Genomic DNA, 22400 nt, shown 5'->3' with positions numbered 1-22400 from the left:
AGGTTTGATTGGTCTTGTTCCAATTGTTTTCTCTCGGCTTATTCTTCGATCTGTGCTGTTCCAACACAGCACTACTATCGTGTTGAAACACAAGGGTCATTGAATACCGCTCGGGCCATGTCGGTTGCGAGGTTTTGGCAGACGTCAAACAATGTCAAACTTTGAGTGGAGGGGGGAAGGGGGGGTTGGGTGCTATGGATCTACCAAATTGCTGTTTTCGGGGTTCGTCTATCGAACAGATGGGGTTGGGGGTTTGGGGGAATACGTAGAAGGTCCGATTGCAGCTGTGTAGTACCGAAACTTTGTATGCATTACTGACATGAACGATGTGGATAGCTGATCTACGCTAGAAAGCTTTCGTTGAGCATACGGCGTCGGAATACATAATCATGAGATCGATTCGTTGCCAGTATTCTGTGGCGGATGCGGGATACGTAAACATGCAGGCCTTGGTATCGTATGTCGAAAGTCATGACCGCACGAACATGGATTATGGTGGCAATGCTATGCAGATAGTAGAAAATCGGTGAGTACCACCATGGAAGCCCTCAAACGTGATCAAGACGTTGGTGTGGTGCGATCTGCAAATGCAGGCAAGGTTCAGATTCCTGGGCTTGACCTACAGATCTGCCCGCTCGACAAAATAAGAGCAACTCAAGTCTACCATCCCTCGCCATTCTCACCCAGCTTGAACATACCATTCTTATTCTTATCAGCAGCCCACCTCTCACACCACACCTTCATCTTCTCCCTACTGCTCGCGCTTCCCACATTGACTGTCGGTATAATCTTGTCGATTCTTAGTGCACAACAGAACATGGTCAGCTCCCTGAAGCTGCTATGCTCACTGTAGGGTACCCCGAAGCAACTCGCACGACTCCCGCTACCTGCTTGCGGCTTTAGGTCTTTCATGGCAAAGGTGCTCTTCCAGTTGTCCGAATGTAGGACAGTCTGCACCTGAGGCGACTCGGTGAAGCGACCTTGAGGTGGACGATAGTTCCAGCCAGAAGGTCTAAAACCAACAACACGTGAAAAGGTATCAGCGTAACCACGTAGATAGTCATCCAACGTCTCTGCTCTAATCTCAAAAAGTGGTGTCATATGCACCTGAGCAGCGCGAGGATCGGTAGTCAGCAGCGCATCTAGCTCAGGGTCTTCGAGGGCCTTGCAGATGCGTTGCTTGTTAGCGGGGGCGTATATCTTGCTTTTCAAAGCTTTGGCGATGCCCGTGCATATGCGTTCCTTCCCAATGCTGTATGTGCCTACCACGACAAGAAGGCGACCCCGCTCAGGACTCTTTGGCTCCGATGAGTTCTCCGGATTAGAGTCTTTTTGCACAAAATTGACCATACCTTGCCCGGCACGTTTTCGCTTCATCTTCTCCCATCCGTCCGACTCATCGGCACGAGTCTTGCTGAGGCTAACGCACATGTCTGCGCACGCCTGAATGACTTGCTGTTGTGGTGGGAAGGCGTACTTTGGGTTGAGATAGGTGGTGTCAAGGTAGCATGCGTCGAGCTTTTGCTGTCTGCTCTTTCCACTGACAGCGTCTAGTACGTCCGGTCGGAGCAGCGGATGCTCTACATGTGCTTGGCAAGCGCGGAAATCTCCACAGTGCAGGACCCTTTGCAGCTTTTGGTTGTTGCCTTTGCCGACTTCCTTTTCAAACAGAAAAAGGGAGCTGCCTGGACAGTGGTTTGCTGATATCATCGTCACAAAAACGCCTCCAGCTCCCGGCACTTCGGTCTTCACCTCAAAATCTAGGTCGACCACCCACTTCGGGTCAACCCGAAGTTGCTGCCGTACCAGATTGCCTGTAACTTTACTGCAATAAATGGGGCCGTGCTTCCAAGACGCACTAAGCCCAACGTAGTGATCACTGTGAAAGTGGCTAAGAAAATAAGCGTTTTGGCCCTTGACAGCACCATAGCGAAAAGCATCGACGGCGATGAAAAAGCCTGGCATAATCTTGTAGAATGGGCAGGTGCGCTGGTAGGCTGGCTTGCCCCGCGACTTGTTGTTCTCGGCTGCCGCACTTGCCCATGCTGCATCTTCAGCATGGCCCGCCATGAGCTTTGAAAACGCTGAGCTTGGCTGAGTGTTGGGCTTCGCAAGCTGAAATGGGTTTGCTTGGCCGGGTTTTGCTGGTCGCTCGGGTCGTTTGAACATCTTTGCACTACTGGCAGCAGTTGGTTTGCTTTCCTGTTCCATCTTCGCTGTGGGAAGCGGAAGTGGCTTGCCGTCCAGGCACGCGTTGACGTGGACAGACACATCTTGTTCTGACAATCCAGGAAGATTGTTACCGCATATTGGACATGAAAGTACATTAGGGGCATCGTTTTCTTCCGCCTCCTGTTTCATATCCAGTGCATAACTTTCAGGGAACAGGAAGGGCGCCTCAGAGTCGTCTGCATCGCCCTCCAAGACCGCCTCTTCCATCTCTAGCTTCTGTTGTTCCTTCATCCAACGCCTTTCATCGTATTCTTCACCTTCAAGCAAATCGTCGTCCTCGAGACCTTCGTAGTCCTCGTATTCTTCGTCATCGGGGATAATTGTGGGTTCTGGCTTGGGTGAGGGTGAGTGGGCTATTGACGGTTCAATGCTTTCCATGAGTATTGGATCCTCGGTCTCTTTAGCAATTGGTGACTTCGCACTGATTCTTCGCATGGCCATACCTGGACTTGTAGCAGGCATATCCGCTTCGTCGTCTTCGGATTCCGAATCGTCTACAAAAGGCCCTGATCTCTGGCGAGGTTTCGACGCTTGCTTGGGTGCTTGAACCGCAAGAGCGTCCAGAGCGTTGCTCTCAGCATCTGCTGGTGGGGGCGGCGAACAGGCTGGAGGCGGGGCTACTGGTTCTTCGCTGACTTTGCGCCGCTTAATACTGCCACCGTTCTCATTATAGCGATCCTCGCTGCCCGAGACCATGACACCATTGTTCTTCTCGTCGCTCCAGCCAACGTCTTCCTCGTCATTCTCGAGCGCAACTGTTGGATTTGAACCTCTTTCCTGCAGGAATATACGGTTGTTGATCTCCTCAGCCTTCTTGAAGAACGTCATGATGTTGCCGTTGGGCGTCCCTGCTGGCTTCTGCTTCTTGCCATTGCTCGCAGAAGTCGACTTCTTGGCAAATTCCGCAGGCGTGAGCGTAGTCTGGATGACATTTTTCTTTGGCGGAGGCGTGTTTGTGCTTGGCTTGGGCGCTGCTTTCTTTGTCGCGGTTGTAGTGGCCATGACTGCGTTGCTTGACGAAGAGCGGGGCGGCGAGGGGGGCCGGCCAGTTGAGGGGCCCAATTTCGTCGACTCGGACAGGGTGCGGTTCTCTCGAGGATTCCTGAACATGAGAATAGCTGTTCCGCATAACCGAGCGTCGCCGCAATGCTGTTTGGTTTATGCTGTAAGTTTGCCCCAGTAGCTGAGTGGCGAGTGCATCGGCTCAAGGCGCGCCAAGATAAACGCGTGGACACGTGAGCGTCATGCACTTTACCTCTATCACTCTTCTTGTATGTAATAGCGGAAAACGCACTCCATGTCCACCCCCTTGAATAGCTAATACTCTATATAAAGTGAAATTTACATATCAATTGTTTATTATTTTATTTATGCACAACCTCTTCAGTGAACGCAAGTGAGGAGATGGTTGAGTATTTGAGGGGGGCTCACGTGATGCCATCAAACTCTCAAGTCTCAGCACCATGTAAACACGCACACCATGCGATTGTTTATAGTTTTATTTGGACGTTATGGTACATACGACCACAGAAAACTGAAATTTAGGCATCCCGTCCGATCTGCCCTATACAAGCAGTTTATCGGCGGATTAGTAGTCAGGTGGGTGACCACTGGCGAATCCCCGCTGTCGTATGTTTTTGTATATTTATTTTTGCCCAATTCCTAGACCACGTGACAAGGTCTTGGCATGTCCAGCAGTATCAAAGTAACCTGAAGCAGCCCGCAAACAAGAACTACCTAAATCACAGAGTCACAACACCCTAATCACTGTCTGTATAACCAACGAGATATTACTGGCCATGTCGGTTTATCTCTTGAGGCTATGGTGAAGCTTAACGTAAAGTAACATGCCCGATCTACATTCTATGTAGATCCTCTAGCATGCCGACGACGTAGGATCCACCACAACAATACTAAAGCACACCTCCTCTCTTTTGTCAAACCTCCAGGAGAAGCGCATTCAGATAGCTATGTACTTGCAATAATTTCAATGGTCTATTTGCCATTGCCGAGGTTCGAGCCCCACGTCTCCCCACATCTTCTCCACATCTCCATTCAGGACTCTGGGGAAAACAACGTCAAAGTAAATATATGTATCGTAATGTAGAAAAGTGCTTGCGTGAATGCAACTTAGTTACCTGAAGCTTTTCGAACTCACACACTCAACCCTGCAAAAACATGTCCTCACCGCCAGACCAACTCTGCCATCCCACCTTGAAACAAACCCTTCGCGGCAAACTCACCTCGTCAACACTGGAATTTCTCAATTTGAAATACGCACGCATACCAGCACGCTACCAAGATTCCATCCTGAACGATGAACTACTGAAAGCAGGAGCAGACGGTGTGGTAGACAACACCCGCTTCGGTCCCTCATGTCCCCAACACCGCGGAGCCCAAGCGTGGGATCTTACGCTTATCGGCAGCGCAAAACTCAATTATTTCCAGGGCCAAGGACCCACAGAGAGAATGGATGAATTTGAATGTCTAAACTTGAACGTCACAGTGCCAAAATCGGGTCTCGAAAATGCTGCTACGACATCAGGGCGCGAGCACCTACTCCCAGTCTTTGTGTGGGTGCACGGCGGCGGGCTGAGTATGGGATCGAATAGCTGGCCGCAGTACCAGATGAGGCGATTCGTGGAGCGTAGTGCGGAGATTGGGAAGCCCGTGATTGGGGTTGGAATAACCTATCGCGTTAATGTATTTGGCTTCCTAGTGGGCGAAGAGATTGGATCGCGGGGAAATATGGGGTTCAAAGATCAACTGCAGGCGTTTCGGTGGATCAAACGACACATTGCGGGGTTTGGGGGCGATCCGAGTAATGTTACTGCGGTGGGAGAGTCGGCGGGTGGGATATCGCTTTCGACGCTGCTTTGTGCTAATGTGGGGGACGACGGGTTGTTTGAGAGAGTGGCGCTGATGAGTGGTGAGGTAACGGTGAGGAAGTGGCGGAATGGGTGGTGGCAGCAGAAGATGCTGGAAGATCAGTCCACGCATTTGAAATTGGAAAGAGGTAATGCCGAGAGCAGAAGGAGAGCACTACTCGATACGGATGCGGAAGAACTGGCCCAGAAGATGCCAATGACTCAACAATGGACTATGGCTGTTGATAATGAGTTTTTCACGGCCCGAGTGACAATCGAGTCGGTCATGGATGGAAAGAGCGATGTGCACAAGCCTGCTTGGTGTAAGGAGGTTGTGATAGGAGATACAGAGCATGATGGGACTGTTCTCAAGGGCAGGGTTCTCGATCCCCCCAATGCATTGGGTCGACTCAAACAGGCATGTGCAAAATACCTCACGGCATCTGAAACCCAGAGGCTCCTAGCCGCGTACAATCTGGAAAGAACGTTGCCAGAGAAACAAGAGGCAGAACGACTACTCGAGCTGGTCGGCGACCTGCGCTTCCACTTGGCTGCACTGTCAGCATATCGAGGCTGGAAAGCTGCTTCCCCACCAAGACGCGCTTCACGATATCATTTCCATATTCCCAACCCTATTGACGGTCCGTTCAAGGGCCTATCTTCTCACGAACTCGATGTCGCATACCTTCTTAATAACTTTGAAGAGCATCTAGACGAGCACAACAGAAGTATTGCGCTGGCAATGCAGGACCGTTTTATTAGGTATGCCAATGGCGAGGGGTGGGTCAAGGAGGGCAAGGTCGTAGTGTTTGATGGCGATGGGGTAACGGAAGTTGACGAAGATCGTTATGATGCCATCTATCGTAATGGTAGAGGTGCAATATTAGAGGATATTGGACTGACCAACCTGTGGCATGTTGCTGACGTGTGGCAGGGTATACGTCAAGAAGAACAAGAACTTGTCGAGTCTCGTAGCGAGTCGAAACTATAACCAACAAAATGCTACGAACCGTGTTGATAGAGATAACTGGTGTATACTTTCTTCAATATGCTATAATTCAATAAATAGTACAATAATTTTTAACCCAGACCAATACGCCGCCCTAGCTCATGCTTCGAAGACGACTCTATGCTACATCGACAAACCCTCTCTTCTTCCTGTTCTTCTTCTCTTCCTCCAGCTTATCCACATCTTCCCATCTGACCAACTGTGCCTCATCCACTCTCTCGCCCACAAACCTCATGGCTGCAACATTGAACCCAATCAGGTCCTTGTTACCCATCAACGTACTCCGGAGGTCGTTGCGCATGCCTTCAATCACAGTCTTCAACTCTCTGCTTGCAACAATTTGCTTTTGATGTGTCTTTAGCATGAAAAAGAGAACCCGGCACGTCAGGGTGATGTTCCATTGCTTGCGCACCCAAATAGCGAGAAAGGTAAAGAGAGCAGGCAGGGAAGAAAAGGGCAGGACAAGGAGTGCGTCGTGGAGCTGTGCTGCGGGAATCTTGGCGAGAGTGTTAAGGACATGGCGTTCGGCTGATATATTACCGAGAGCCAGGAAGAGAGGATCGCGCTGCGGTGGTGCAATCTTAGGGTTGGACTTCTTCTGGATCTCCCAATCACGAACAACCTCCAGGTCTACCATGCCCAGATCCAGGGCTTCTTGGATGCGTTCACCGGCTGTGAGAGTGGTAATGGTTTGTTTGCTGGCGTCGACGGCTTCGGCGCGTTCACCGTTGGGGTCCTCCTCATCTTCGAGATTTGTTGCAAGTGTCTTTTCGTACATTTCTTCCAACTCTCTTTCTCTCTCTTCCTCGAGGAAAATGGGCTCATCTGATCGCGTCCAGATACGTATACTCTTGTCGTGACTAGCTGTGACGATGAAGTCACCGGTCCGCGCCACGGTCATGGCCCAGATCTCACCGTGGTGGCCTTTGAACTTCTGAATCTGCTGGAACTTGTCACCGTCCCAGCTCTTGATCGTCCTGTCTTTACTGGCGCTAAAAAGGAGGTGGCGTTCATCGCCATCGACGGGATGTGGGATAAAAGATATTTGCATGATGCTGTCTTCGTGGCCGAATAATGCTTTGTGGCAGTCTCCAAAGTCTAGGCCCCATATACGCACATTCTTGTCAGCGGAACAAGTAGCGATAAGTTTGCTATCGCCAGAGATGGACATGTTGAGGACGGGGAGTTTGTGGCCATATAGGTTGAGGAAGAGCTTTAGCGAATCTACAAAGAAGACTTTGACCGTATTGTCGAGGGTTGCGACGGCTAGTAATCGTGAATCGGGCGATACATGTACGCTTAGAACGTCGTCATTGACCTTGAGAATACGGGACTGGATAAGCTTGAGGCGAGGCGTTGTACGTTTGGTTCCTGGTATCTCCTCCTGGATAATGTCGAAATTCCAGAACTTGACCGATTTGTCTGCACTGCCTGTAATGAGCGATTTGCCATCGGGGTGCACTTGCATTGTCCACACGGCTCCTTCATGGGCAGAAACCTTATCGAGTAGTGTCGATGCTGCGATATCATACAGCTCAATATCGCCATCTTTCGTTCCTACGACAACAATCTTGTCTCCTGGAAGGAATGCGCAACACAGTGCATATCCGCACTCCAATGTGCGCAAACAATTCTGTGTCTTGACATTCCAGATCTTTAAGCCTCCGCTCGACGCAGATGCTAGCATGCGGTCGTCCGAGCTGAGTGCGAGCGCGCGCACGTCGTTTCTATGTCCGGAAAGCTCAACGGCTAACGTCCGAGAATAGTCGGGGGCTTCCTCGCTCTTCGACTTGCTCTTTTGCGGAATCTCGTAAACGTCGATGAGGTTGTTGTTGGTGCCGACAAGAAGCTGCAACTTTTTCGATCCTTTGATATGCATCCAAGCAACCGACCTCACCTTTCCGGCCGTCCGTATAGTCACATATGGCACAAATACTTCGCCAATCTCAGCATCCGCCACGTTGACCGTTTCTTCTGCGTCTGCCTCTTCTTGCGCGTCTCCCTTTGTCTCATTTTTTGCCTTTTCCTTCCTTCTCTTTCTTTTTCTGATCAAGCTCTTCCTGACCTCTTCTGGAGTCTTTATGCGCCAGATCTCAACAGCTTTTTCTGCACCATGCACCGCGATGTAGTCGGCCTTTGAATAGAATGAGATGCCCTGTGTTCTGTCCTTGCCCTGTCGGTATAGTATGCCTCTTGGGGTGAGGTACTCGAGGTCTGTCGCTTCGCCAATCTTCGAACCGGCTTTTCGCAAACCGGCTTGGTCAATGGCCCACACCTTGAGCTCTCCATCGTTGCCTGCCGTGATACACCCACTGCCGTCTAGTGAGACACCCAAGGCCCAGCATTCGCCATTTGTCTGCGCAATGTGTGTTTCGATGCAGTGCTGGGTAGTGACGTCCCAAATCTTGATCAAGGCATCCTTGCTGGTGGACAGCAGGAACGCCTGGTCCGGGTCCATGTCGACATCTTCATCGTCGGTGCCGTTCTCTTGGGGTGATTCTTCGGGGTGGATGAAATGCAAACCGGTAATCTGACCCTTGTGTCCTCTTAGCTTGAACAAGCCTGTTTCCGAAACTAGATCCCATATAATGATGTCTGTATCTTTGGAACCACTTGCTAGCCGAACGCCGGTCTGGTCGAAAGCAAGGACAGTGACTGCAGACTTGTGGCCGTTGAAGGTGATGATGACCGTTGACGTTCGCGCATCCCAGATGCGTATGCTGCCATCGGCGTAGCCAACGGCAAAGACATCTGGATCCATGTCGCTTCGGCGAATGACGGTGACTTCTTCAGTACAAGAGTTATCTCGCCACCGGCTCACGAGCTCGCTTTTCTTTATATCCCAGCACAGAACCTCCTCGTTCGCAGCGGCGTATGCGCGTCCAGCGCCAGCAGGCCGGTTAGAGCCCGGCTGTGTCAGACCTTCTGGGGTCCAGATGATGTTCGAGGTAGCAGTCGCGACCACGCCGAAAGCGTCCGTCTGCTCATACTTGCTGTGTGAAGGTCAGCAGAAGCTTTGCATGGGCTGCGCCGCCAGCGCGCATTACCTGTAGGATTTGACCATGTTGCGCTCTTGTCGTCAATCAACTCCACTATACGTGGAAGAAAATCTTATATCAAGGTGCTCAAGCGTGACGACTCCAACTCATTGCGCTTCTTGCAGAACATGTGCGACTATGGGCGGATGTTGGCTGTCGAAATGCAAGGTCGCATATTTCTGGAAACTTTTTAGACAAGGGCCTGACCCCACGGCTGGCGCTAGGCCCACCCTCCAGCATCACCACAGCACACCTCCGTCCTCCGCATCACCGCCCGACTCGAGAGCTCCCCGCCCGATATTACCACCTTCCTCACCTCGCGGAGAAGCTACAAAATCCACAATGCTTCTTCTCGACTATCAGAACGTTCTCATTGAGTCCCTACTGAGGGACCGCGTCAATGGGTTCGTCGTGCCCCGCAGCCTCCCGCTCCGCCGCCAAGTAGCTAACAGCACACAGAGGAGCTCCCGCCAACATTGATCAGGTCGTCTCCGACTTTGACGGCGTCACCTTCCACATCTCGACCCCCGAGACCAAGACCAAGATCCTCGTGTCGCTGCACATCAAATGCTTCAAGGAACTCGTCCAATACGGTGCACAGGCTGTCCTCGAGCGCGAGTATGGGCCGTTCATTGTTGAGCCAGAGTCTGGATATGACTTCTCTGTCCTAGTAGATTTGGAGAATTTGCCAGAGGACCAAGGTGCGCATAATTGTGTGTCAACAAAGAAAAGCGCTGACGGTATGCAGAGGCCAAGGATGACCTGGTCCGCCGCGTAGCCCTCCTCAAGCGAAACGCCATGGCTGCACCCTTCGAGCAGGCTTTCGACGAGTTCCACCAGCTCCAAGAGGAAGCCTCCAAGTACACATCCGAGTCGGCACCGCAAGGTGTGGCAGAGGGCGGTAATGTACGCGCCATCCACTACCGAGAGGAGGAAGCCATATATGTCAAGGCCAGCCACGACCGTGTAACTGTTATTTTCTCAACAGTGTTCCGTGAAGAGACGGATAGGATATTTGGAAAGGTTTTCCTCCAAGAGTTCGTCGATGCCAGGCGAAGGGCTATCCAAAACGCTCCCCAAGTGCTGTTCAGGAACGACCCACCTCTTGAACTACAAGGCATTCCCGGAGTCGACACATCCGGCTCTGCTGATATTGGCTATATTACCTTTGGTGAGCAGATCTGCAGTGGATTGTATATGACTGTGCATGGCTGATAAGTGTAGTGCTTTTCCCTCGCCATCTCACAAACCAACGACGAGCCGATGTCATCTCACACATCCAGACGTTCCGTGACTACTTCCACTACCACATCAAGGCCTCCAAGGCTTTCATTCACTCAAGAATGCGCAAGAGGACTGCCGACTTCCTCCAAGGTATGCTTGCCACAGGTATGCTCTTTGTAAGCTTGTTTACTGACTTGTCTAGTTCTCCGCAGAGCTCGACCCGAGGCAGAAGAGAAGGAGCGCAAGACGGCCAGCGGTCGTACGTTCAAGGTTCAGGCGTAGATCAGATGAGAAAGCAGGCTACAATTGTAACATGACGTATACAATCCAGCATTTGTCCGTGACTGTCTGATATAAAGCATGCTTACGCACAAAGTTGCAGAGAATGCGTTGGGATGGCCAGACGATGTACTACACCACAAAAGCAAGACTTGGTGATTTACATATTGATGATGCAAGTCCACAAAAATGCCAATTCACCAAGTCACAAAACATCTTGACCTCGACGTGCTCTTGAATGAAGCCAGCAATCCCCGACTAAACCATTTGTGGCCTAGTGTAAAGTCGCGACGGTCTCAGCGAACGCGTCCCTCAATAGGCGTAAACCCTGACGTTCGGCCAACTAGTCAACCCCGCCTCTCCAGTTCACAATGTCTGAAGCGACGAGGCCGAAATACGACAATCTCCCAGGCATTGACACAGCACCTGACATTTACGAGACGCCAGAACTTACCGAAGACGTGTCTACAGTACAAGCTTCCACCGCTGTTTCCGAATCAGACTATGGCGATGACGACGACGACAATGATGACTCGGCAGTCCGTCACCAACGCCTGCAACCTGATCAGGCTCGCAATCGTTTTCAGCCTGCTCGAGTAGACGCCCGCGGGGTTGACTTTTCGGACAATATCACCGCGCAGCGCCAATCCTATCGCACATCTACACGGCGCCAGCGGCGGCGGGGCGAGATAATAGGCGATGCCAGTGACGAAGAAGAGGAAAGCTTTGCACAAAAGCTACTACGGATCAAGCGAGAGTTGGCCGCGTTAGAAGATGAATACGAACAGAACATTGAAAGCGGGGACAAGTCCAAGATTGAGGAGCAAGATCCCAAGGAAATGATGGAGATAATAGCGAGCAAGGTCGACACAATTTACGCTGCACATAAAGGTGGCGCTCGAGGTGCACAGGCGATACTCGACCGCACAGTGCAGAAATTCGACAGCTACAAGCCCTTTGATCCCAGTCCCAAGCTCACCAAGGCCATTGCAAACCAGCCGCCACTACCAGGTACACAGGTACAAAGAAGCCAATTGGAATTTGTGTTGAACCAGGCAGCCGAGTTTGATAGGCGCATTACGCAGCTCGAGGGCAGTCTGGGCTTGAATGGAAACACAATGCCCGAGCTGAACGATCACACGCCCTTTCCCATATCAGCCACTCTTACGCGGCTGGAACAGACTATGGGCCTAATTGGAGATGCTGCATCAAACAACCTGGACACGGTCACGCAAAATGTCAAGAAGCTTACGGCCGAAGCAGAGCACTTGAAGGAAGTTCGCGAGGAGGCGGCAGAAGCTGGTGCGGGCTCGAACGATAACAGCTCGGGTACATACCCTGACCAGGAAGCGAAGATCAACGCCTTGTACGGCACTTTGCCTTCTGTTGACAAACTATCGCCCATCCTACCGCTAGTCCTTGAGCGGCTGCGTACACTGCGACTCGTACACACGAGTGCTTGGCAGGCTGACGAGGTCTTGACTGAGCTTGAACGTCGGCAATCGGCGCAGGAACTAGAAATCAAAAAGTGGGAGCAGCAACTCGAGATTTTGGAGAAGGACATCAAAAGGGCAGAGACAACCATGGTGAACAACATCAAGACGGTCGGGGACGACGTGAAGATGCTGGAGGGGAAGATGGCTAAGCTGCTTTCAGCAGACCATGAGGAGTAAGATGTGATGCGGTAGACGAATTTGGAGAAGTACGTCTTGAAATGGTCAGCCACATAGTAGACATACGCACACGTCTTGGCAGCTCGGTTCGCATACCCGATCACGCGGCGTCGATCATGTTCATATACCCACTAGGTGTAGATAGCAGTGTCCTGTGTGGCCAATGCAGAGGAACACGTTGCGTGCGTGTGCAGATCCAGGCCGTGAGGAAGTGAAGAGATATCGTATCAAAGCGAGAGTTTATGTGTTGCGAGCTATCGATGGGTTGCCGTCGGCGGAAGCGTGGTGCCAGCCAACCGGAGCACCTGGCTCTCCGCAACAACACAGCCGTGAAACTTTCATGGCCGCCCTGCAGCCATGGTCTGGTGCTTGGCTGGTGCAGTCGTCATCGGTGAACTTGAGGGGAAAGCATCCATCCAGGGCAACAATCTTCGCCCGGTGGCCGGACAGGGTTAGGTGGACCGACTGTGGTGTGAGGGCGATGGCATGGCATCGGCGATTCTCAAAAAGCTTATGCCGACCAAATTTATCATCGACAAGCTTCCTCTTTCCATTGCCTCCACACCACAGCTTTATTGCCCCGTGCTACCCGTTTGAAGCCCGCCGCTGCAGTCGCAATGGGCAAGCGCAAGAACGAGGCGCCTGCCAACGGCATGGCTAAGAAGAAGAGGGCTATCTCAGACGATGAGGCGCATAAGAACTTCCGGGACGGTCTCTTCGACAGCAAAGTGCTAGAGACATACGCCAACGAATACGCCCACTCGCAGCCGTACGCGTGAACACTGCAACCTGCACCCAGTCCCTTCTGACAAGATTCTAGCTACAAGCACGCCGTCATCCAGAACCTGGTTAACGACACGCTCCTGCGCAATGTCCGCAACGAAATCCGCGAGCACATCCACTTTACGCCCAAAGAGACGGACATCTACAAGATTCACCAGTCTGGTGATCTTGCCAATCTTGACGGCCTTCATGACTCGGCGCTCAAGCGCTTGCCGTCGCTTCTCACTCTCCGCGATTCGCTCTATTCATCCGCATTCCGCAAGTACCTATCTTCGATAACAGGATCCGGACCTTTGAGTGGGGTTAAAACAGATATGGCTGTGGTAGGTTGTGCAAAATGAGATTTAAATGATATGGTGCTGATCGAGAGACAGAACGTTTACACACCAGGATGTCATTTGCTATGCCACGACGACGTCATTGGAAGCCGTCGCGTAAGCTGGATCCTATACTTGCTTGACCCTGATATTGAGTGGAAGGCTGAGTGGGGAGGTGCACTGCGACTGTACCCAACCGAGGATCTCGAGACGCCAGATGGTGACAAGGTCAAAGTACCGCAGCCGGAATTCTCTTTATCAATTCCGCCTGCATGGAACCAACTCTCTTTCTTCACAGTACAACCCGGAGAGAGCTTCCACGACGTCGAGGAAGTATACAGGAGGGGCGCAGAGGAGAAGGTAGAAAAGGATGGTGGGCGCATCCGCATGGCCATCAGTGGTTGGTTCCACATTCCACAAGAAGGAGAAGAAGGCTATGAGGAGGGTCTTGAAGAAAAGTTGGCCGAGAAGAGTTCGCTCGCTCAGCTCCAAGGAGGAAAGGCCGACGTCTTTGATGAGCCACAATCACATTGGGTCGAGAACCCATACTGGGAAGAGCAAGCGAAGCAGGAAGACGATGAGCTCACAGAGGATGAGATTGACTTCCTCATTAAGTTCATCAACCCAAACTATCTCGTTCCAGACACCGTGGAGGAGCTCTCGAAGATGTTTTCTGATGAGTCGTCTTTACGGCTTGCGCAATTCTTGTCAAACAAGTTCTCTGCACGGTTGCGGGAGTACCTCGAATCCAAGGACCACGAGGCGGTGCCTAGCCTGCCCACCAACCCACATCACAAGGAGTCGGTAGCTGGAGTCGCACGCCCACCACATAAGCACCGCTTCCTTTACCGTAAGGCCGTCCAACCCATACCAACGACTCCATACCCTGAAAACGACGGCATGACACCATACGATGACCTTGTAGATATCCTCTTCCCTCATCCCGCTTTTATGAAGTGGATCTCGCTCGTAACAGGTATCACACTAACAAAGAGCAACATTTTTGCGCGCCGTTTCCGTCGCGGTCTAGACTACACGCTGGCAACCGCGTACGAGGACGAAGACCCACAGCTTGAAGTCTGTCTCGGCATCACACCTTCGCGTGGCTGGGGCGATGAAGACGAAGAGCCTGAAGAAGCTGCCTCGGAGGAAGCCTCGCAAAAAAGCAAGTCGAGCAAGAAGAAGAACAAGGCCAGCAATAAGGAGAAGGCAGCCGAGCAGCCCAAACCGGAGGAGGAAGTCGGCGGCTACGAAATGTACATGGCCGGCGAAGACGACTCGGAACATGCCGTGCCCACAACCTCGGAAGGCTCAACCTCGACCGGCGCCGGCCAGCGCCGAAAAGCAAAAGCTGATCCCGCCATCTACAAATCTGCTGGAGATGACGAAGACGACGGTATCTTGTTCAGCCAGCCCGCGGCGTGGAACAACATGGCTATCGTGCTGCGTGACCGAGGCGTACTGCGATTTACAAAGTATGTGAGCAAGAGCGCCAAGGGCGACCGATGGGACGTATGCGCCGAGTATGGGGTTGAATTTGGCGAGGACGAAGATGATGATGACGACAATGATGACGATATGAAGGATGACTAAGGGCTTAGGGAGTTGTGTGCGTAACGACCTTTTTCTTTCTTTCTTTTTGTACCACGGTTCAAAAGGGGAAAAAACGGAAGGGAAAACTTGGAAAGGGGGAAGGGAGGAATATCTCATGGGATTTTGTATGGCATGAGACGGTGGGTGCTAGGCCGCCGTTCTAACCATAATTTGTTAGCATGATCTGCTCGCCCCGGTTGTAGGATCTGTTGAATACTCAAGTGTCAATTGTCTGGGTTTCACTGCTAACTGGTTTAAACTGGTTCAGATCCACCATGTCGAGGTGGTGGTATGGAATGTGGAGTGCAGAGAGAAGAGGAAAGAATACTCACTGCTTCTGCCTTTACCGTCACGCTGCTTACCGCCAAGCTTTAAGCTCCTTTCATGTCTCGTCGGGCAGCGTTGGTTTCAAGCATGTTAGTAATAGAAGCAGTCGGTATACCCACTGTAAAGCCTTTTTGACCTCCGACGAGCTATATATATCATGGTGCTGTCGATAAGTACAACCAACCCGGATGTTACGCCGACAGTTTGTATTTCTAATCCCATCAAAAATCCGATCGATCCAACCCCCATAACAACTAATGTAGATACCAGCCTTCGTCTTGCTCAAATCTGGATGCCTGTAGTCCGATGTAGATGGTGAAGAGACGTTGCGAGTACCCCACTATCTCGGCGATGTTGCCAAAACCATATCGTCGGGATGACCGTGTCCGGCTCTTAAATGGTAGATTGCATGCTGGAATGGACTAGCATTCCCGTAGTGCTTACCATGATCTTGCCGTCTGTTATAGACAATGAGTCAAGTTTGTAATGATCGAAAGTTTTCTGGCCCTGTGTAACTCGTAGTGTGTTCCAGAACCAATTGGTTATGCATAGAGGCTGACTAGTATGTCCATGTTTGTAGAAATGCGAGACGGACTTTTCATTGTGTGGGCGTGGGGTGGGGCAAACGCGAGATCCTGGCAACATTGTGTGTGGCAAGGACCTCGGTATGTCATCGAAGTGCGGATCGCATCAGTACCAAGCGACGAAACACATAGCACAATTCTGAGGCAAGCGAGGCCCCAAAAGTACTGTGATGGGATGATTTTGTCGGGTTGCACGAGCCATGAACTGCGCAAGCAATAGCACCTCATGTTTGATCAACGTGCTTGCTGTTGTCGTGTGCTTGTGAGATTGTGGTGTGAAACTGAATACAATTGCGCTTGGGCCCTGACGCCATAAGGCGAGAACTCCACTTAAAGTTCGATTTCCCAACGTCCATCCTCGCTCCACTGTTGTGGTGCTTAACTCGACTTTCCCCCCCTTTACTGACACGGCGTAGCTCTCTTGCCCACATCCGCCACACTCCGAGACCTTTGCGACGATACAAAAAAGCCTACACCCCCCGAGGCACGTCGATTGCACCCCTAGCCACTTCCTCAACGAGCGTGAACGGCGCACCGATATCGCCGCCATGGGGCTCTCCAAATCCACGCGGATCATGATCCTCTTGGGCATCGACACTGCCTTTTTCTTTGTAGAGTTGATTGCGGGATATGCAGTGCATTCCCTGGCTCTTGTAGCCGACTCGTTCCACATGGTACGTATATGTGGTCGCACGCGATAGTGCAGATACTGACAGAAGCGCAGTTAAACGATGTCATATCACTTCTCGTCGGACTGTGGGCAGTCAAAGTTGCTAGCCAGAAAACCAACTCGAAGACATACACATATGGAGTGAGTTGGCACCTTCATCATGTACGGTACATTTGCTAACAAGACGTAGTGGCAACGCGCCGAAACCCTAGGTGCCCTGATTAACGGCGTCTTCCTCGTCGCGCTATGCCTTTCCATCTTCCTTGAAGCAATTCAGCGCTTCGTCGAACCCCAAGATGTCTCGCATCCCATGATTATCCTCATTGTCGGTTCCTGCGGTCTCCTTTCCAATATTGTCGGCCTCTTTCTCTTCCATGACCACGGCCACGGTCACGGCGGCCATTCACACTCGCACGACGAACACTCACACGCGGAGGAGGGACACTCTCACGGCGCGCATTCTCACGATGACCACGACCATGACCATGTTGTTGCGGACGAGAGCAGTAACATCGCCGTCTCTGTGTCTGTAAAGAAGAACAAGCGTCACAGCCGATCCCAGTCGCGCAACTATGCCACCCTGGACGAAATCTATGTACACCCCTCATCTTTCAGAAATAGCATCATTGAGTCGTCTCGCCTTCGCGACGAAGAGGCTGATGACGAAGAAGACAATGTGGAAGCAGAGGAAGAGCCGACTGAGCGTACTTCGTTGCTTTCCAAGTCTAAGAGAAATGGGACACACGGTCACTCACACTCAAACGGAAAATCCAAGGAGAACCAACACAAGGACCACAAGCACACCAAGCCCAAACAGCAGTCTTCTGGCGGCGGCCATGGCCACTCTCACGCTGATCTCAACATGCGCGGTGTCTTCCTGCACGTCATGGGCGATGCTCTGGGCAACATTGGTGTCATTGCTACTGCCCTGTTCATCTGGCTTACCGACTTCTCATGGAGGATGTATGCTGATCCTGCCGTCTCTCTGCTCATCACCGTGATCATCCTTCTCTCTGCCCTGCCCCTCTGCAAGGCCGCGTCCCGCATCCTGCTCCAGGCTGTTCCTGAGAACATGTCTATTGATGACATCACCGACGACATCAGCGATCTCGACGGTATCGTCTCTTGTCATCACTTGCACGTTTGGCAGCTTTCTGATACCAAGCTCGTTGCCTCTCTCCATGTCCAGGTTGACTTTGACTTCAAGGGCCAGGGCTCTGCACGCTACATGGAACTTGCGCGTCAAATCCGCGAGTGCCTACATGAATATGGTATCCACTCATCGACCATCCAACCGGAGTTCTGTCTCAATTCCAGCCACGACCACTCGGCGCATGGCTCAGACGATAGCGGCGCGGAGGATGCTGGTCGCAGCAGCAGGAACCCGAGTGTGAGAGGCGGACCTGATGCTTGTCTGCTGGAATGTCCCGAGACATGTGGAGGAGGAAAGCAGTGCTGTGACCCTGGTACTACCGGACCCAACGGTTGCTCATAGACATATTGTGTCATTTCTTTTTCTGCATTTCCTTTGTATCGCACGCCTGGGCACTGTCTGTATTATAGGGTTTGCGTGTCTGGTAGCTCAGGTTTTTCTTTGCGTTATCGATGTTGCTTCATTCTGGTGAGCTGCTTTTCCCAACAAAAGCGTGCATGAGATTGTTGTGGATGACCGAGGGGGCGTTTTAGTATCGGCTTTTACGTGACGAGGAAAGTGGCAGGCACTGTATGAATAGTCCAAGAGAGTAATGAGCCGAAGCGGTTTTTTGCCTCGAGCCTCCCATATGCATCAGCCCTCAAGGTTACACCATGCTAAGTGTTGCGGAGTGCGCAAAGCGCGGCTGGCTGCAGGCGGGTCCAACCTAGCCACCGAAGCGGGCAGTATCTCCACGACCCTGAGACAGGGCGTTGTTAGTGCCAGGGATGTCCTGATTCCATGTTGTTGGTCCGCCGTGGGCCGCCACCGCTACTATGTATGTACTATGTATTGACACCCCATCTGCTGATAAGCGCGTCTGCATGTCTGCTAGAATGCTACGGCGTCCCAAGGCAGAACGGGCTTTTGGCGGATAGCCCAGGTAGTTCGCTAGGGGGCATGCTCGGGATTAACACGGGTATGGCGCTTACCACAGGATCAAGGGCGCCACTGACATCTACTATGTCCGTATCTGCAAGTGAGAAAGGCTTGAAGTGCGCCTTCCGTCCTGGGCGTCTTGGCTTCGCGTGACTGTGACGGCATCAGGGTAAGCGAAGGTTGACTTGAACACCACCACACATGCATGTAGCTTGGATCATCACCATATCTTCCACCATACACAGAGGCACAGATGCAATCTATAGCGGACGGCCTAACATTACCGGGGTTGTCAAAGCGTATGGTAAACGGTAGGGCTAATACATGCCCTTTCCTCGCCTAATTCTCGGTGCTTGTGTGGCCACATCCTCCATGCAATCGGTAGGCAGGTCGACTAAATTAGGGTGCAGCTCCACAACGGGACAAATATCTGGCTGATTCACCGTCTGCCCCGTTGTCTTGGAGAAGTTGATCTATCGGTGCCGCCCGAAACAATCTTAACAGGCCGAGGTCCTTTGAGTCGGTCCCAGACACCGGAGAGAAGAAGGCGATGGCCATCATCCTCGTCCGCAATCGGCGCGGAAGTGGGTCGGCATAGCAAATTTTCGCACAAGAAGTGTCATCTGGATGGCAACAGATTCCTACACTATTGTGGTTCGATGTTTGGCCTGATGGAAGGATAAGCGGTTGAAACAATGGGTTGCCGCTCGCTTCCCCCAATGTGTATGTATGTAAGCGGCAGCAAAGGTGGTGTGCGGCCTGGTGACAACGTGCAGCAACTCTAGCCGCATACCGACACAACCGACGAACCACACCGAGCGCATTTGTATTCACTCAATTTCCGGCATGTCGGCACGCCCTGTAGGATGTATAGGATGCCGGCCATTAGTTGGTGTGTCCAAAACACGAACATGAGAGCGTAAGATCGCCAGGTTGGAGCACCGCTTTCGGCAGGTGCTTGCAGCCATGCTAACACACTGGCGAATCGCTAATACGCATGCCGAGTGGCGGCGGAGCAGCTAAGCCGCCAAGGGAAGGCTTTGGCAAGCTTTGCACCGGAGCACAGCTTCTATTTGGTTAAGGGTAGAGCTATCAAGACGTTACATCGCCTTAGCAAATTGCTTGTGCGTGGTTATGCCCCACACCGCGACAACAAGAGGCGAAGAGCGGCGCGGTCTGTTATAGTAAGACGATTCTGTGGATATCGCGCATGCTGAACGAAGGGGGCGGGTTAAATATGGAGGGCACCGTCTTTCTTCTGAACATGCTCCAAGTGGTTTCGGTCCCTTTCTCCCAGGTCACACTTGTTGCTCTTGCCCTGTCTTCCATTGACCTGGTCTTTGGTTGCGATTGAGCTTTGGAACTATGGCGCCCGCTCACGAGACTACCGCGTGAGTTTTACCAGAGTCACTGGATTTGACTCGACTAACCTCACCATAGTGCTGAGGCACTCCAGCACAACCAAGAGGTTGCTGACCATAAGCCCCATGTATACGGTGCTACCATTAATGACTCCAACGTCGCCGGCGCGCATGCTTCTCTCGAGAAGCCTCGCATTGATGGCTCCGACTCCGCTTCCGTCATTATCGAAGAAGATGGCATCGGTGGTGTCAAGCCTACCGCCGAGGATCTTGCCACCCTCCGCAAGGTTGGAGAACCCCTGCCCAAGAGCGCTTTCTTGGTCGCCATTGTCGAGCTCTGTGAGCGCTTCACCTACTATGGCGCCTCTGGTATCTTCCAAAACTACATTGCTCGTCCCCGCAGTGGAGAGCAAGGTCGCGGTGCTCTGGGTATGGGACACCAGGGAGCCACTGGTCTTTCCACCTTCTTCCAATTTTGGTGCTATGTCACTCCGATTCTTGGTGCCATCATCGCCGATCAATACCTCGGAAAGTACAACACGATTGTCATCTTCTGCTGCGTCTACATTGTCGGTCTCATCATCCTTACCTGCACCTCTATTCCTGCTGCGCTCGATAGTGGTGCAGGCCTTGGAGGCTTCATCGTGTCCATTGTTATCATTGGACTAGGAACTGGAGGTATCAAGTCCAACGTTGCGCCTTTGATTGCCGATCAGTATAAGCGAAGGCAGATGGTCATTGGCCGCGATGACAAGACTGGTGAGCGTGTCATTATTGATCCTGCCATTACCATTCAGAGAATCTACATGGTAAGCTCTTTCCAGTCTGTAAAGTTTTTAGGTTGTACTAAACGTCTCAGATTTTCTACTGGTGCATCAACGCCGGATCTCTCTCGCTGCTTGCCACACCTTACATGGAACGCGACATTGACTTCTGGCCTGCATACCTTTTGTGTCTTTGCGTCTTCTTCGTTGGCCTTCTTGTCCTTGTCCTTGGTCGCAAAGTCTACGTTGTCCGCCCTCCTCAGGGCTCCGTCATCACGAACGCGTTCCGCGTAATCTTCGTGATGATCAAGAACCGCAACATGAACGCCCCCAAGCCCTCCTACCAGGCTGGTCTTGGCAAGGAAGCAGACCCCCGCTGGGACGACCACTTCGTCGAGGAAGTCAAGCGTGCCCTCATCGCTTGCCAGGTCTTTGCGTTCTACCCGATCTACTGGGTCATCTACGGCAACTTCTCCACTAACTTCGTCACTCAAGCCGGTCAAATGCGCAGCCACGGCATTCCCAACGATTTGATGCAAAACTTTGATCCCATTGCCATTATCGTCTTCCTACCTCTGGTTGACCAAATCCTTATGCCCACCCTCCGCAAATACAAGATCCGTTTCCCGCCGATCAACCGTATCGTCACTGGTTTCTGGATTGCCGCTTTGGCCATGGTCTACGCCTGTGTCATCCAATACTACATCTACCAAGCTGGTCCCTGCTACGGCAAGCCTACCCTTTGCGATGCCGATCTCGTAAATGGCGTACACCAGGGAAACAACATTCACATTGCAGCTCAGACTGGTGCCTACATTCTCATCGGTCTCTCCGAGATTTTCGCCTCAGTCACTGGTCTCGAATACGCTTACACCAAAGCGCCCCCTGGCATGAAGTCATTTGTTCAGTCCATGTACCTACTTACCAACGCTTTCGGTTCCGCCATTTCCGAGGCGCTGAACCCGCTCCTGTACGATCCCGCCATCATGTGGGTGTTTGCTGGTCTCGCCATCGCTGCGGTTATTGCAGGTGCCTTGATTTGGATCATCTTCCACCACCTCAATGACACTGAGGACGAGATGAACCAGCTTGACCAGGACGTGGATAAAGATCCGGCCATGCGCAAGAACAGTATGAACGGTCAGCACACAATAGATATTGATGAAAAGGCTTAGATGGCCTCAGGAGATAGAGTAATGTTAGCATGATGATAATATGTTGTTTAGGTAGTAGCTATGATACCAAAGATGAATACCGATCTTTTTATTTCGAAACTGCCAGTTCCTGACGACGTCTCTAAAACATGGATTGTCGTGTGGCTGATACAATCAGGGTAGTCTTTGTAAGAAATAAGGTTGGAGCTGGATAAATTGATCCGTATTACGTGAAATGGCTTGTGCTTCTTATTGAGTTGCAGAAGGACCTTTGTGTCCTCGATTATCTAGACATATCATGCCTACATGCTCCTTGTGTAGAAAACCAATTATAGACTGAAACGAAAGAATAGTACAGTCGATAGGTAGCCCTGCTGCCAAGACATTAACCGAGCCATAGCGCGTATCCGCGAACCCATGCCATTGCAGGTCGAACAACTGATCCACTTTCTTT

At 51.7% G+C, this 22400-nt stretch overlaps 8 protein-coding genes across 8 annotated transcripts; 6 read left to right on the top strand and 2 right to left on the bottom strand.

Annotated features, from left to right (window-relative positions):
* Positions 1-418: 418 nt before the first annotated feature.
* COCSADRAFT_37879 (uncharacterized protein) lies at positions 419-3395 on the bottom strand. The gene has a single exon (XM_007702832.1). It carries the CDS (start codon positions 3232-3234, stop codon positions 661-663), a length of 2574 nt encoding a protein of 857 aa, XP_007701022.1. The 5' UTR covers positions 3235-3395; the 3' UTR covers positions 419-660.
* An 805-nt stretch (positions 3396-4200) lies between these two features.
* Positions 4201-6158, top strand: COCSADRAFT_336405 (uncharacterized protein). The gene has a single exon (XM_007703088.1). The coding sequence runs from the start codon at positions 4411-4413 to the stop codon at positions 6088-6090; it is 1680 nt and encodes a 559-aa protein (XP_007701278.1). The 5' UTR covers positions 4201-4410; the 3' UTR covers positions 6091-6158.
* A 68-nt stretch (positions 6159-6226) lies between these two features.
* On the bottom strand, positions 6227-9281 carry COCSADRAFT_145028 (uncharacterized protein; the record flags this gene model as incomplete). The annotated part of the gene is made up of 2 exons (XM_007703087.1): positions 9156-9281; positions 6227-9101 (listed from the first exon to the last, which is right to left on the bottom strand). The coding sequence occupies exons 1-2, from the start codon at positions 9170-9172 to the stop codon at positions 6227-6229; spliced, it is 2892 nt and encodes a 963-aa protein (XP_007701277.1). The 5' UTR covers positions 9173-9281.
* Positions 9282-9379: 98 nt separating this feature from the next.
* On the top strand, positions 9380-10858 carry COCSADRAFT_119919 (uncharacterized protein). Its single transcript, XM_007703086.1, has 5 exons — positions 9380-9550; positions 9606-9847; positions 9895-10317; positions 10371-10520; positions 10573-10858. Exons 1-5 carry the CDS (start codon positions 9489-9491, stop codon positions 10650-10652), a joined length of 957 nt encoding a protein of 318 aa, XP_007701276.1. The 5' UTR covers positions 9380-9488; the 3' UTR covers positions 10653-10858.
* A 110-nt stretch (positions 10859-10968) lies between these two features.
* On the top strand, positions 10969-12631 carry COCSADRAFT_336381 (uncharacterized protein). Its single transcript, XM_007703085.1, has one exon. It carries the CDS (start codon positions 11021-11023, stop codon positions 12320-12322), a length of 1302 nt encoding a protein of 433 aa, XP_007701275.1. The 5' UTR covers positions 10969-11020; the 3' UTR covers positions 12323-12631.
* Positions 12632-15153, top strand: COCSADRAFT_336382 (uncharacterized protein). The gene is made up of 3 exons (XM_007703084.1): positions 12632-13091; positions 13143-13428; positions 13480-15153. The coding sequence occupies exons 1-3, from the start codon at positions 12940-12942 to the stop codon at positions 15013-15015; spliced, it is 1974 nt and encodes a 657-aa protein (XP_007701274.1). The 5' UTR covers positions 12632-12939; the 3' UTR covers positions 15016-15153.
* A 1196-nt stretch (positions 15154-16349) lies between these two features.
* Positions 16350-18376, top strand: COCSADRAFT_145017 (uncharacterized protein). Its single transcript, XM_007703083.1, has 3 exons — positions 16350-16600; positions 16651-16737; positions 16787-18376. The coding sequence occupies exons 1-3, from the start codon at positions 16475-16477 to the stop codon at positions 18089-18091; spliced, it is 1518 nt and encodes a 505-aa protein (XP_007701273.1). The 5' UTR covers positions 16350-16474; the 3' UTR covers positions 18092-18376.
* Positions 18377-19891: 1515 nt separating this feature from the next.
* On the top strand, positions 19892-22281 carry COCSADRAFT_37874 (uncharacterized protein). The gene is made up of 3 exons (XM_007702831.1): positions 19892-20058; positions 20108-20837; positions 20888-22281. Exons 1-3 carry the CDS (start codon positions 20033-20035, stop codon positions 21965-21967), a joined length of 1836 nt encoding a protein of 611 aa, XP_007701021.1. The 5' UTR covers positions 19892-20032; the 3' UTR covers positions 21968-22281.
* Positions 22282-22400: the final 119 nt, after the last annotated feature.

The sequence above is a fragment of the Bipolaris sorokiniana genome, assembly GCF_000338995.1.
Source record: "Bipolaris sorokiniana ND90Pr unplaced genomic scaffold COCSAscaffold_9, whole genome shotgun sequence".
In the NCBI taxonomy this organism is placed as follows: domain Eukaryota; kingdom Fungi; phylum Ascomycota; class Dothideomycetes; order Pleosporales; family Pleosporaceae; genus Bipolaris; species Bipolaris sorokiniana.
This window is presented reverse-complemented; position numbering and strand designations above follow the sequence as displayed.

Bases quoted from the DNA above. Each gene is read 5' to 3' on its own strand.
- COCSADRAFT_37879 (XM_007702832.1), bottom strand. From the start codon at position 3,234: ATGGCCACTACAACCGCGACAAAGAAAGCAGCGCCCAAGCCAAGCACA.
- COCSADRAFT_336405 (XM_007703088.1), top strand. From the start codon at position 4,411: ATGTCCTCACCGCCAGACCAACTCTGCCATCCCACCTTGAAACAAACC.
- COCSADRAFT_119919 (XM_007703086.1), top strand. From the start codon at position 9,489: ATGCTTCTTCTCGACTATCAGAACGTTCTCATTGAGTCCCTACTGAGG. The intron at 9,551-9,605 runs GTTCGTCGTGCC...AACAGCACACAG, and splicing joins CTGAGGGACCGCGTCAATGG to AGGAGCTCCCGCCAACATTG. The intron at 9,848-9,894 runs GTGCGCATAATT...GACGGTATGCAG, and splicing joins GAATTTGCCAGAGGACCAAG to AGGCCAAGGATGACCTGGTC.
- COCSADRAFT_336381 (XM_007703085.1), top strand. From the start codon at position 11,021: ATGTCTGAAGCGACGAGGCCGAAATACGACAATCTCCCAGGCATTGAC.
- COCSADRAFT_336382 (XM_007703084.1), top strand. From the start codon at position 12,940: ATGGGCAAGCGCAAGAACGAGGCGCCTGCCAACGGCATGGCTAAGAAG. The intron at 13,092-13,142 runs GTACGCGTGAAC...ACAAGATTCTAG, and splicing joins GAATACGCCCACTCGCAGCC to CTACAAGCACGCCGTCATCC. The intron at 13,429-13,479 runs GTAGGTTGTGCA...ATCGAGAGACAG, and splicing joins TTAAAACAGATATGGCTGTG to AACGTTTACACACCAGGATG.
- COCSADRAFT_145017 (XM_007703083.1), top strand. From the start codon at position 16,475: ATGGGGCTCTCCAAATCCACGCGGATCATGATCCTCTTGGGCATCGAC. The intron at 16,601-16,650 runs GTACGTATATGT...ACAGAAGCGCAG, and splicing joins TAGCCGACTCGTTCCACATG to TTAAACGATGTCATATCACT. The intron at 16,738-16,786 runs GTGAGTTGGCAC...AACAAGACGTAG, and splicing joins CGAAGACATACACATATGGA to TGGCAACGCGCCGAAACCCT.
- COCSADRAFT_37874 (XM_007702831.1), top strand. From the start codon at position 20,033: ATGGCGCCCGCTCACGAGACTACCGC. The intron at 20,059-20,107 runs GTGAGTTTTACC...ACCTCACCATAG, and splicing joins CCCGCTCACGAGACTACCGC to TGCTGAGGCACTCCAGCACA. The intron at 20,838-20,887 runs GTAAGCTCTTTC...TAAACGTCTCAG, and splicing joins CCATTCAGAGAATCTACATG to ATTTTCTACTGGTGCATCAA.